We start from the raw sequence: 13,083 nt of genomic DNA on the forward strand, positions 1-13,083 counted from the left end.
GTGTCAGGGAGTGTAGTGTCAGGGAGTGTAGTGTCAGGGAGTGTAGAGTCAGGGAGTGTAGTGTCAGGGTGTATAATCCTGTCTCCTCTCTCTCTGCAGGTCTTTTGGGGTGGTGTTATGGGAGATAGCCACACTAGCAGAGCAGCCCTACCAGGGGATGTCCAATGAGCAGGTGCTGCGCTTCGTTATGGACGGAGGACTGCTCGACAAACCAGACAACTGCCCTGACATGCTGTGAGTTACACTCGCACACACACACCTGGGTGTCCGTTAGCCCGGTATATCTGGATTTTTGCCCCCAAAAATGGACAAGCCGATAAATAAAATTGGTGCTGGCCAATTGTCCGGGGGAAGAAAAATCCTTTTGCCAAATAATGCTTTTTAGTCTATTGATGGAAATACCAAACGATTGTTAGGTATCAGCAGCTTGGGGCTCTGCCAGTCCGGTAGTCTGTTAGGTATCAGCAGCTTGGGGCTCTGCCAGTCCGGTAGTCTGTTAGGTATCAGCAGCTTGGGGCTCTGCCAGTCCGGTAGTCTGTTAGGTATCAGCAGCGTGGGGCTCTGCCAGTCCGGTAGTCTGTTAGGTATCAGCAGCTTGGGGCTCTGCCAGTCCGGTAGTCTGTTAGGTATCAGCAGCTCTGCCAGTCCGGTAGTCTGTTAGGTATCTGCTTGGGGCTCTGCCAGTCCGGTAGTCTGTTAGGTATCAGCAGCTTAGGGCTCTGCCAGTCCGGTAGTCTGGTAGGTATCAGCAGCTTGGGGCTCTGCCAGTCCGGTAGTCTGTTAGGTATCAGCAGCTTGGGGCTCTGCCAGTCCGGTAGTCTGTTAGGTATCAGCAGCTTGGGGCTCTGCCAGTCCGGTAGTCTGTTAGGTATCAGCAGCTTGGGGCTCTGCCAGTCCGGTAGTCTGTTAGGTATCAGCAGCTTGGGGCTCTGCCAGTCCGGTAGTCTGTTAGGTATCAGCAGCTTGGGGCTCTGCCAGTCCGGTAGTCTGTTAGGTATCAGCAGCTTGGGGCTCTGCCAGTCCGGTAGTCTGTTAGGTATCAGCAGCTTGGGGCTCTGCCAGTCCGGTAGTCTGTTAGGTATCAGCAGCTTGGGGCTCTGCCAGTCCGGTAGTCTGTTAGGTATCAGCAGCTTGGTGCTCTGCCAGTCCGGTAGTCTGTTAGGTATCAGCAGCTTGGGGCTCTGCCAGTCCGGTAGTCTGTTAGGTATCAGCAGCTTGCCAGGGCTCTGCCAGTCCGGTAGTCTGTTAGGTATCAGCAGCTTGGGGCTCTGCCAGTCCGGTAGTCTGTTAGGTATCAGCAGCTTGGGGCTCTGCCAGTCCGGTAGTCTGTTAGGTATCAGCAGCTTGGGGCTCTGCCAGTCCGGTAGTCTGTTAGGTACCAGCAGCTTGGGGCTCTGCCAGTCCGGTAGTCTGTTAGGTATCAGCAGCTTGGGGGGGGGCTCTGCCAGTCCGGTAGTCTGTTAGGTATCAGCAGCTTGGGGCTCTGCCAGTCCGGTAGTCTGTTAGGTATCAGCAGCTTGGGGCTCTGCCAGTCCGGTAGTCTGTTAGGTATCAGCAGCTTGGGGCTCTGCCAGTCCGGTAGTCTGTTAGGTATCAGCAGCTTGGGGCTCTGCCAGTCCGGTAGTCTGTTAGGTACCAGCAGCTTGGGGCTCTGCCAGTCCGGTAGTCTGTTAGGTATCAGCAGCTTGGGGCTCTGCCAGTCCGGTAGTCTGTTAGGTACCAGCAGCTTGGGGCTCTGCCAGTCCGGTAGTCTGTTAGGTATCAGCAGCTTGGGGCTCTGCCAGTCCGGTAGTCTGTTAGGTATCCGCAGCTTGGGGCTCTGCCAGTCCGGTAGTCTGTTAGGTATCAGCAGCTTGATGCTCTGCCAGTCCGGTAGTCTGTTAGGTATCAGCAGCTTGGGGCTCTGCCAGTCCGGTAGTCTGTTAGGTATCAGCAGCTTGGGGCTCTGCCAGTCCGGTAGTCTGTTAGGTATCAGCAGCTTGGGGCTCTGCCAGTCCGGTAGTCTGTTAGGTATCAGCAGCTTGGGGCTCTGCCAGTCCGGTAGTCTGTTAGGTATCAGCAGCTTAGTGCTCGGTAGTCTGTTGGCTCTGCCAGTCCGGTAGTCTGTTAGGTATCAGCAGCTTGGGGCTCTGCCAGTCCGGTAGTCTGTTAGGTATCAGCAGCTTGATGCTCTGCCAGTCCGGTAGTCTGTTAGGTATCAGCAGCTTGGGGCTCTGCCAGTCCGGTAGTCTGTTAGGTATCAGCAGCTTGGGGCTCTGCCAGTCCGGTAGTCTGTTAGGTATCAGCAGCTTGGGGCTCTGCCAGTCCGGTAGTCTGTTAGGTATCAGCAGCTTGGGGCTCTGCCAGTCCGGTAGTCTGTTAGGTATCAGCAGCTTGGGGCTCTGCCAGTCCGGTAGTCTGTTAGGTATCAGCAGCTTGGGGCTCTGCCAGTCCGGTAGTCTGTTAGGTATCAGCAGCTTGGGGCTCTGCCAGTCCGGTAGTCTGTTAGGTACCAGCAGCTTGGGGCTCTGCCAGTCCGTTAGTCTGTTAGGTACCAGCAGCTTGGTGCTCTGCCAGTCCGGTAGTCTGTTAGGTATCAGCAGCTTGGGGCTCTGCCAGTCCGGTAGTCTGTTAGGTATCAGCAGCTTGGGGCTCTGCCAGTCCGGTAGTCTGTTAGGTATCAGCAGCTTGGGGCTCTGCCAGTCCGGTAGTCTGTTAGGTATCAGCAGCTTGGGGCTCTGCCAGTCCGGTAGTCTGTTAGGTATCAGCAGCTTGGGGCTCTGCCAGTCCGGTAGTCTGTTAGGTATCAGCAGCTTGGGGCTCTGCCAGTCCGGTAGTCTGTTAGGTATCAGCAGCTTGGGGCTCTGCCAGTCCGGTAGTCTGTTAGGTATCAGCAGCTTGGGGCTCTGCCAGTCCGGTAGTCTGTTAGGTATTCAGCAGCTTGGGGCTCTGCCAGTCCGGTAGTCTGTTAGGTATCAGCAGCTTGGGGCTCTGCCAGTCCGGTAGTCTGTTAGGTATCAGCAGCTTGGGGCTCTGCCAGTCCGGTAGTCTGTTAGGTATCAGCAGCTTGGGGCTCTGCCAGTCCGGTAGTCTGTTAGGTATCAGCAGCTTGGGGCTCTGCCAGTCCGGTAGTCTGTTAGGTATCAGCAGCTTGGGGCTCTGCCAGTCCGGTAGTCTGTTAGGTATCAGCAGCTTGGGGCTCTGCCAGTCCGGTAGTCTGTTAGGTATCAGCAGCGTGGGGCTCTGCCAGTCCGGTAGTCTGTTAGGTATCAGCAGCTTGGGGCTCTGCCAGTCCGGTAGTCTGTTAGGTATCAGCAGCTTGGGGCTCTGCCAGTCCGGTAGTCTGTTAGGTATCAGCAGCTTGGGGCTCTGCCAGTCCGGTAGTCTGTTAGGTATCAGCAGCTTGGGGCTCTGCCAGTCCGGTAGTCTGTTAGGTATCAGCAGCTTGGGGCTCTGCCAGTCCGGTAGTCTGTTAGGTATCAGCAGCTTGGGGCTCTGCCAGTCCGGTAGTCTGTTAGGTATCAGCAGCTTGGGGCTCTGCCAGTCCGGTAGTCTGTTAGGTATCAGCAGCTTGGGGCTCTGCCAGTCCGGTAGTCTGTTAGGTATCAGCAGCTTGGGGCTCTGCCAGTCCGGTAGTTTGTTCAGCCTGTTAGGTTTCAGCAGCTTGGGGCTCTGCCAGTCCGGTAGTCTGTTAGGTACCAGCAGCTTGATGCTCTGCCAGTCCGGTAGTCTGTTAGGTATCAGCAGCTTGGGGCTCTGCCAGTCCGGTAGTCTGTTAGGTACCAGCAGCTTGATGCTCTGCCAGTCCGGTAGTCTGTTAGGTATCAGCAGCTTGGGGCTCTGCCAGTCCGGTAGTCTGTTAGGTACCAGCAGCTTGGGGCTCTGCCAGTCCGGTAGTCTGTTAGGTATCAGCAGCGTGGGGCTCTGCCAGTCCGGTAGTCTGTTAGGTACCAGCAGCTTGGGGCTCTGCCAGTCCGGTAGTCTGTTAGGTATCAGCAGCTTGGGGCTCTGCCAGTCCGGTAGTCTGTTAGGTATCAGCAGCTTGGGGCTCTGCCAGTCCGGTAGTCTGTTAGGTATCAGCAGCTTGGGGCTCTGCCAGTCTGGTAGTCTGGTAGGTATCAGCAGCTTGGGGCTCTGCCAGTCCGGTAGTCTGTTAGGTACCAGCAGCTTGGGGCTCTGCCAGTCCGGTAGTCTGTTAGGTACCAGCAGCTTGATGCTCTGCCAGTCCGGTAGTCTGTTAGGTATCAGCAGCTTGGGGCTCTGCCAGTCCGGTAGTCTGTTAGGTATCAGCAGCTTGGGGCTCTGCCAGTCCGGTAGTCTGTTAGGTATCAGCAGCGTGGGGCTCTGCCAGTCCGGTAGTCTGTTAGGTACCAGCAGCTTGATGCTCTGCCAGTCCGGTAGTCTGTTAGGTATCAGCAGCTTGGGGCTCTGCCAGTCCGGTAGTCTGTTAGGTATCAGCAGCTTGGGGCTCTGCCAGTCCGGTAGTCTGTTAGGTACCAGCAGCTTGGGGCTCTGCCAGTCCGGTAGTCTGTTAGGTATCAGCAGCTTGGGGCTCTGCCAGTCCGGTAGTCTGTTAGGTATCAGCAGCGTGGGGCTCTGCCAGTCCGGTAGTCTGTTAGGTATCAGCAGCTTGGGGCTCTGCCAGTCCGGTAGTCTGTTAGGTATCAGCAGCTTGGGGCTCTGCCAGTCCGGTAGTCTGTTAGGTATCAGCAGCTTGGGGCTCTGCCAGTCCGGTAGTCTGTTAGGTATCAGCAGCTTGGGGCTCTGCCAGTCCGGTAGTCTGTTAGGTATCAGCAGCTTGGGGCTCTGCCAGTCCGGTAGTCTGTTAGGTATCAGCAGCTTGGGGCTCTGCCAGTCCGGTAGTCTGTTAGGTATCAGCAGCTTGGGGCTCTGCCAGTCCGGTAGTCTGTTAGGTATCAGCAGCTTGGGGCTCTGCCAGTCCGGTAGTCTGTTAGGTATCAGCAGCTTGGGGCTCTGCCAGTCCGGTAGTCTGTTAGGTATCAGCAGCTTGGGGCTCTGCCAGTCCGGTAGTCTGTTAGGTATCAGCAGCTTGGGGCTCTGCCAGTCCGGTAGTCTGTTAGGTATCAGCAGCTTGGGGCTCTGCCAGTCCGGTAGTCTGTTAGGTATCAGCAGCTTGGGGCTCTGCCAGTCCGGTAGTCTGTTAGGTATCAGCAGCTTGGGGCTCTGCCAGTCCGGTAGTCTGTTAGGTATCAGCAGCTTGGGGCTCTGCCAGTCCGGTAGTCTATTAGGTATCAGCAGCTTGGGGCTCTGCCAGTCCGGTAGTCTGTTAGGTATCAGCAGCTTGGGGCTCTGCCAGTCCGGTAGTCTGTTAGGTATCAGCAGCTTGGGGCTCTGCCAGTCCGGTAGTCTGTTAGGTATCAGCAGCTTGGGGCTCTGCCAGTCCGGTAGTCTGTTAGGTATCAGCAGCTTGGGGCTCTGCCAGTCCGGTAGTCTGTTAGGGGCTCTGCCAGTCCGGTAGTCTGTTAGGTATCAGCAGCTTGGGGCTCTGCCAGTCCGGTAGTCTGTTAGGTATCAGCAGCTTGGGGCTCTGCCAGTCCGGTAGTCTGTTAGGTATCAGCAGCTTGGTGCTCTGCCAGTCCGGTAGTCTGTTAGGTATCAGCAGCTTGGGGCTCTGCCAGTCCGGTAGTCTGTTAGGGGCTCTGCCAGTCCGGTAGTCTGTTAGGTATCAGCAGCTTGGGGCTCTGCCAGTCCGGTAGTCTGTTAGGTATCAGCAGCTTGGGGCTCTGCCAGTCCGGTAGTCTGTTAGGTATCAGCAGCGTGGGGCTCTGCCAGTCCGGTAGTCTGTTAGGTATCAGCAGCTTGGGGCTCTGCCAGTCCGGTAGTCTGTTAGGTACCAGCAGCTTGGGGCTCTGCCAGTCCGGTAGTCTGTTAGGTATCAGCAGCTTGGGGCTCTGCCAGTCCGGTAGTCTGTTAGGTATCAGCAGCTTGGGGCTCTGCCAGTCCGGTAGTCTGTTAGGTATCAGCAGCTTGGGGCTCTGCCAGTCCGGTAGTTTGTTCAGCCTGTTAGGTTTCAGCAGCTTGGGGCTCTGCCAGTCCGGTAGTCTGTTAGGTATCAGCAGCTTGGGGCTCTGCCAGTCCGGTAGTCTGTTAGGTATCAGCAGCTTGGGGCTCTGCCAGTCCGGTAGTCTGTTAGGTATCAGCAGCTTGGGGCTCTGCCAGTCCGGTAGTCTGTTAGGTATCAGCAGCTTGGGGCTCTGCCAGTCCGGTAGTCTGTTAGGTATCAGCAGCTTGGGGCTCTGCCAGTCCGGTAGTCTGTTAGGTATCAGCAGCTTGGGGCTCTGCCAGTCCGGTAGTCTGTTAGGTACCAGCAGCTTGGGGCTCTGCCAGTCCGGTAGTCTGTTAGGTATCAGCAGCTTGGGGCTCTGCCAGTCCGGTAGTCTGTTAGGTATCAGCAGCTTGGGGCTCTGCCAGTCCGGTAGTCTGTTAGGTATCAGCAGCTTGGGGCTCTGCCAGTCCGGTAGTCTGGTAGGTATCAGCAGCTTGGGGCTCTGCCAGTCCGGTAGTCTGTTAGGTACCAGCAGCTTGGGGCTCTGCCAGTCCGGTAGTCTGTTAGGTTTCAGCAGCTTGGGGCTCTGCCAGTCCGGTAGTCTGTTAGGTATCAGCAGCTTGGGGCTCTGCCAGTCCGGTAGTCTGTTAGGTACCAGCAGCTTGGGGCTCTGCCAGTCCGGTAGTCTGTTTGGGGCTCTGTTTGGGGCAGCTTGGGGCTCTGAATTGTAGAGGCTGTAATGTCTAGTATACTTCCATCTATTGACTAGAGGATGTAATGTCTAGTATACTGCCATCTATTGACTGGAGGCTGTAATGTCTAGTATCCTGCCATCTATTGACTGGAGGCTATAATGTCTAGTATACTGCCATCTATTGACTGGAGGATGTAATGTCTATTATACTGCCATCTATTGACTGGAGGATGTAATGTCTAGTATACTGCCATCTATTGATTGGAGGCTGTAATGTCTAGTATACTGCCATCTATTGACTGGAGGATGTAATGTCTAGTATACTGCCATCTATTGACTGGAGGATGTAATGTCTAGTATACTGCCATCTATTGACCAGAGGGGGAAATATAACTTTAAATGCTTCACAAACAACCCTATCTGAAAAACAAGTGTTACTGTACATGCACGCACACACACACACAATGGTGTGGATGTATAGATATGGAACGTGAACTGTTTTGGTGCTTGAATTGAAAGAACTACTGCCTGCACTAATTAGATAATATCTAACTTCTCTCTCTCTCTCTCTCTCCTACCAGGTTTGAGTTAATGTGTTGGCAGTACAACCCATTAGATAATATCTAATCTCTCTCTCTCTCTCTCTCTCTCTCTCTCTCTCTCTCTCTCTCTCTCTCTCTCTCTCTCTCTCTCTCTCTCTCTCTCTCTCTCTCTCTCTCTCTCTCTCTCTCTCTCTCTCTCTCTCTCTCTCTCTCTCTCTCTCTCTCTCTCTCTCTCTCTCTCTCTCTCTCTCTCTCTCTCTCTCTCTCTCTCTCTCTCTCTCTCTCTCTCTCTCTCTCTCTCTCTCTCTCTCTCTCTCTCTCTCTCTCTCTCTCTCTCTCTCTCTCTCTCTCTCTCTCTCTCTTCTCTCTCTCTCTCTCTCTCTCTCTCTCTCTCTCTCTCTCTCAGGTTTCTCTCTCTCTCTCTCTCTCTCTCTCTCTCTCTCTCTCTCTCTCTCTCTCTCTCTCTCTCTCTCTCTCTCTCTCTCTCTCTCTCTCTCTCTCTCTCTCTCTCTCTCTCTCTCTCTCTCTCTCTCTCTCTCTCTCTCTCTCTCTCTCTCTCTCTCTCTCTCTCTCTCTCTCTCTCTCTCTCTCTCTCTCTCTCTCTCTCTCTCTCTCTCTCTCTCTCTCTCTCTCTCTCTCTCTCTCTCTCTCTCTCTCTCTCTCTCTCTTTCTCTCTCTCTCTCTCTCTCTCTCTCTCTCTCTCTCTCTCTCTCTCTCTCTCTCTCTCTCCCTCCCTCCCTCCCCCCAGGTTTGAGTTAATGCGTTGGCAGTACAACCCATTAGATAATATCTAACTTCTCTCTCTCTCCTACCAGGTTTGAGTTAATGCGTATGTGTTGGCAGTACAACCCTAAGATGCGTCCATCGTTTCTGGAGATCATTAACAGCATCAAGGAGGAGCTGGAGCCACCGTTCAGAGAGATGAGCTTCTTTTACAGCGAAGAGAACAAGCTTCCAGACGCAGAGGAGTTAGACATGGAGGTAGGGAACATGAAGAATGTTCCTTTAGGCCCAGCTGCCTCTTCACGGCCCCCCATCCCCTGCCCCCCCACCACCTCCGGGTCCGCCCTGCCCAACCAGCCCCCTCCTCCCCCCTCCCAACAGACACCAGCCTCCACGGCCCCCGACGGTCCATTAACGCTGGGCTCCACCCCCCCTTCAGCCCAGTCCTCTGGGCAGGTTCAGCCCCAGGCTCCCTCGTCCCCCTGCTCCCCAGCCCTCGGGGCCACCAGCCAGGCCTGCTGCTCCCGAGTGGCCCCTGGCCCCTCCTCAGCCCAGAGCTCAGGGGCTTCAGGACAGGTGGAGTCCAACGGCCCCGAGGCGGTCGCCCAGGTCCTGCAGCGACCAGCCTTCAATGACTCACCGCCCTACGCACACATGAACGGAGTGAGGAAGAAGGAACGTGCCATGCCCCTCCCACAGTCCTCGGCCTGCTGATCCTAGTGGACCTCTCTCCATCCCTCATCCCTCTTTTCTAAAGAGCTTGGTGGACTCCCATGCGGTGGGACTCCTCTGCGGTGGGACTCCTCTGCGGTGGGGACTCCTCTGCGGTGGGGACTCCTCTGCGGTGGGGACTCCTCTGCGGTGGGGACTCCTCTGCGGTGGGGACTCCTCTGCGGTGGGGACTCCTCTGCGGTGGGGACTCCTCTGCGGTGGGGACTCCTCTGCGGTGGGGACTCCTCTGCGGTGGGACTCCTCTGCGGTGGGACTCCTCTGCGGTGGGGACTCCTCTGCGGTGGGGACTCCTCTGCGGTGGGGACTCCTCTGCGGTGGGGACTCCACTGCGGTGGGGACTCCTCTGCGGTGGGGACTCCTCTGCGGTGGGGACTCCTCTGCGGTGGGACTCCTCTGCGGTGGGACTCCTCTGCGGTGGGACTCCTCTGCGGTGGGGACTCCTCTGCGGTGGGGACTCCTCTGCGGTGGGGACTCCTCTGCGGTGGGGACTCCTCTGCGGTGGGGACTCCTCTGCGGTGGGGACTCCTCTGCGGTGGGGACTCCTCTGCGGTGGGACTCCTCTGCGGTGGGGACTCCTCTGCGGTGGGGACTCCTACTTTTTCATTCTGTTATTGTATTGACATTTCTATCAACTGCCTGATATAAAGCACCTCCTGCTGAGGCCTGCTGGAGGGACCCTGAACCACAACCTGAACAACGGTGTTTTTTACATATATTCCTTTAGGCCCAGCTACCTTTATATATAAAACGCAAGTCCGTTGTTCAGGAAGGTTTCTGGTTACCGCTACCAGTCAAAAGTTTGGACACACCTACTCATTCAAGGGTTTTTCTTAACGTTTACTAATTTCTACATTGTAGAATAATAGTGAAGACATCAAAACCAGAAAAAGTCTAAAAAGTGTTAAGCAAATCAAAATATATTTGAGATTCTTCAAAGTAGCCACCCTTTGCCTTGATGACAGCTTTGCACTCATGGCATTCTCTCAACCAGCTTCATGAGGAATGCTTTTCCAACAGTCTTGGAGGAGTTCCCACATATGCTGAGCACGTGTTGGCTGCTTTTCCTTCACTCGGTGGTCCAACTCACCCCAAACCATCTCAATTGGGTTGAGGTCGGGTGATTGTGGAGGCCAGGTCATCTGATGCAGCACTCCACCACTCTCCTTGGTCATATAGCCCTTACACAGCCTGAAGGTGTGTTGGGTCATTGTCCTGTTGAAAAACAAATGATAGTCCCACTAAGCCCAAACCAGATGGGATGGTGTATCGCTGCAGAATCCATCACACTACCTCCTCCATGCTTCACGGTGGGAACCACATATGCGGAGATCATCCGTTCATCTACTCTGCATCGCACAAAGACACGGCGGTTGGAACCAAAAATCTCAAATTTGGACTCATCCGACCAAAGATTTCCACCGGTTTAATGTCCATTGGTCATGTTCCTTGGCCGAAGCAAGTCTCTTCTTCCTATTGGTGGCTTTTAGTAGTGGTTTCTTTGCATCAATTCGACCATGAAGTCCTGATTCACACAGTCTCCTCTAAACAGTTGATGTTGAGATGTGTCTGTTCGTGAGGCTGGTAACTCTAATGAACTTATCCTCTGCAGTAGAGTTAACTCTGGGTCTTCCTTTCCAGTGGCGGTCCTCATGAGAGACAGTCAACTCTAATGAACTTATCCTCTGCAGTAGAGGTAACTCTGGGTCCTTCCTTTCCTGTGGAGGTCCTCATTAGAGCCAGTTTCATCATATTGAATGATGGTTTTTGCGACTGCACTTGAAGAAACTTTTTTTGAAATGTTCCATATTGACTGACCTTCATGCCTTAAATTAATGATGGACTGTCGTTTCTCTTTGCTTATTTGAGCTGTTCTTGCCATAATATGGACTTGGTCTTTTACCAGATAGGGATATCTTCTGTATACCAACCCTACCTTGTCACAACACAACTGATTGGCTCAAACGCATTAAGAAGGAAAGAAATTCCACAAAAATAACTTTTAACAAGGCACACCTGTTAATTGAAATGCATTCCAGGTGATTACCTCATGAAGCTGGTTGAGAGAATGCAAAGCTGTCATCAAGGCAAAAGGGTGGCTATTTGAAGAATCTCAAAAATAAAATATATTTTGAACTCTCTCTTTTTTGGGTTATGACATGATTCCATGTGTTATTTCATAGTTTAGATTTCTTCACTATTATTCTACAATGTAGAAAATAGTAAAAATAAAGAAATACCCTGGAATGACTAGGTGTTCTAAACTTTATACAGGTACTGAGATGGTACACTATATATATATATATATATATATATAGTGTGTTTTCTATTAGTTTTTCTAAATATCCCCAAATGGAGACAGCCTTTGATGGTTGGTTGGTTGGCTCACTGTGTAATATTGGGGGGCATTATTATTATTGTGAGGTAAATGTTTTATCTTCTGTCTGGAAGCCACGTCAACGGTCAAGCGCTGTCTGTCTCTGTGTCTGTGTTGTATATCAGTGGATGGACAGACATGATCCTCTGTTGGACTGGGACAAGATGGTCACCACTGATGATGATTAGTTGTCTGGTGTGAACTACGTCTTCTCCCTTTGTCTTGTCTGTGATTGACAGGAATCATTCTGACACTAGTGTGAACTACGTCTTCTCCCTTTGTCTTGTCTGTGATTGACAGGAATCATTCTGACACTAGTGTGAACTACGTCTTCTCCCTTTGTCTTGTCTGTGATTGACAGGAATCATTCTGACACTAGTGTGAACTACGTCTTCTCCCTTTGTCTTGTCTGTGATTGACAGGAATCATTCTGACACTAGTGTGAACTACGTCTTCTCCCTTTGTCTTGTCTGTGATTGACAGGAATCATTCTGACACTAGTGTAAACTACGTCTTCTCCCTTTGTCTTGTCTGTGATTGACAGGAATCATTCTGACACTAGTGTGAACTACGTCTTCTCCCTTTGTCTTGTCTGTGATTGACAGGAATCATTCTGACACTAGTGTAAACTACGTCTTCTCCCTTTGTCTTGTCTGTGATTGACAGGAATCATTCTGACACTAGTGTGAACTACGTCTTCTCCCTTTGTCTTGTCTGTGATTGACAGGAATCATTCTGACACTAGTGTAAACTACGTCTTCTCCCTTTGTCTTGTCTGTGATTGACAGGAATCATTCTGACACTAGTGTAAACTACGTCTTCTCCCTTTGTCTTGTCTGTGATTGACAGGAATCATTCTGACACTAGTGTAAACTACGTCTTCTCCCTTTGTCTTGTCTGTGATTGACAGGAATCATTCTGACACTAGTGTGAACTACGTCTTCTCCCTTTGTCTTGTCTGTGATTGAAAGGAATCATTCTGACACTAGTGTAAACTACTTGTCGTCTCCTAGGCCTGCAAGACATGACTAAATTATTTTGTATCTTAAAGGATTGTGATCAATGGGAGGTTGTTTTATCCAGTCCTTCAGTTCCCTTCTTAGTTCCTCTGACCGGATGTATGGCTCCATATGCTTAGTTCCTCTGACCGGATGTATGGCTCCATATGCTTAGTTTCTCTGACCGGATGTATGGCTCCATATGCTTAGTTCCTCTGACCGGATGTATGGCTCCATATTCTTAGTTCCTCTGACCGGATGTGTGGCTCCATATGCTTAGTTCCTCTGACCGGATGTATGGCTCCATATGCTTAGTTCCTCTGACCGGATGTATGGCTCCATATTCTTAGTTCCTCTGACCGGATGTATGGCTCCATATGCTTAGTTCCTCTGACCGGATGTGTGGCTCCATATGCTTAGTTCCTCTGACCGGATGTATGGCTCCATATGCTTAGTTCCTCTGACCGGATGTATGGCTCCATATGCTTAGTTCCTCTGACCGGGTGTATGGCTCCATATGCTTAGTTCCTCTGACCGGGTGTATGGCTCCATATGCTTAGTTCCTCTGACCGGATGTATGGCTCCATATGCTTAGTTCCTCTGACCGGATGTATGGCTCCATATGCTTAGTTCCTCTGACCGGATGTATGGCTCCATATGCTTAGTTCCTCTGACCGGGTGTATGGCTCCATATGCTTAGTTCCTCTGACCGGATGTGTGGCTCCATATGCTTAGTTCCTCTGACCGGATGTGTGGCTCCATATGCTTAGTTCCTCTGACCGGATGTGTGGCTCCATATGCTTAGTTCCTCTGACCGGATGTATGGCTCCAGTCCAGTAGTATGAAGGGAGTAGGGCCAGACAGGAGTTGTCTTCAGTTCAGTAGTATGGAGGGAGGGAGACATTGCTGTACACAGCAGGTATATATTTACACTGTAGTCTCCGCTCTAAGATTCAGAACATTTCTCCATTGTTCTTACAGTTGTTCACTACATCACCAACAGTATGTGGACACCTGCTCGTCAAACATCTAAT

General features: G+C 52.3%; 1 protein-coding gene across 1 annotated transcript in view; it reads left to right on the plus strand.

The window, feature by feature from the left end:
• The window catches only part of LOC135554301 (insulin-like growth factor 1 receptor), a 103,723-nt gene extending 94,971 nt beyond the window's left edge, over positions 1-8,752 (plus strand). Inside the window, exons 21-22 of the mRNA XM_064986527.1 lie at positions 100-234; positions 8,038-8,752. Coding sequence (XP_064842599.1) covers positions 100-234; positions 8,038-8,659 — 757 coding nt within the window. The 3' untranslated portion in view covers positions 8,660-8,752. The remainder of the gene's footprint in view (positions 1-99; positions 235-8,037) is intronic.
• The last annotated feature ends 4,331 nt before the right edge of the window (positions 8,753-13,083 follow it).

Source organism: Oncorhynchus masou, chromosome 2, assembly GCF_036934945.1.
Source record: "Oncorhynchus masou masou isolate Uvic2021 chromosome 2, UVic_Omas_1.1, whole genome shotgun sequence".
Lineage (NCBI taxonomy): Eukaryota > Metazoa > Chordata > Actinopteri > Salmoniformes > Salmonidae > Oncorhynchus > Oncorhynchus masou.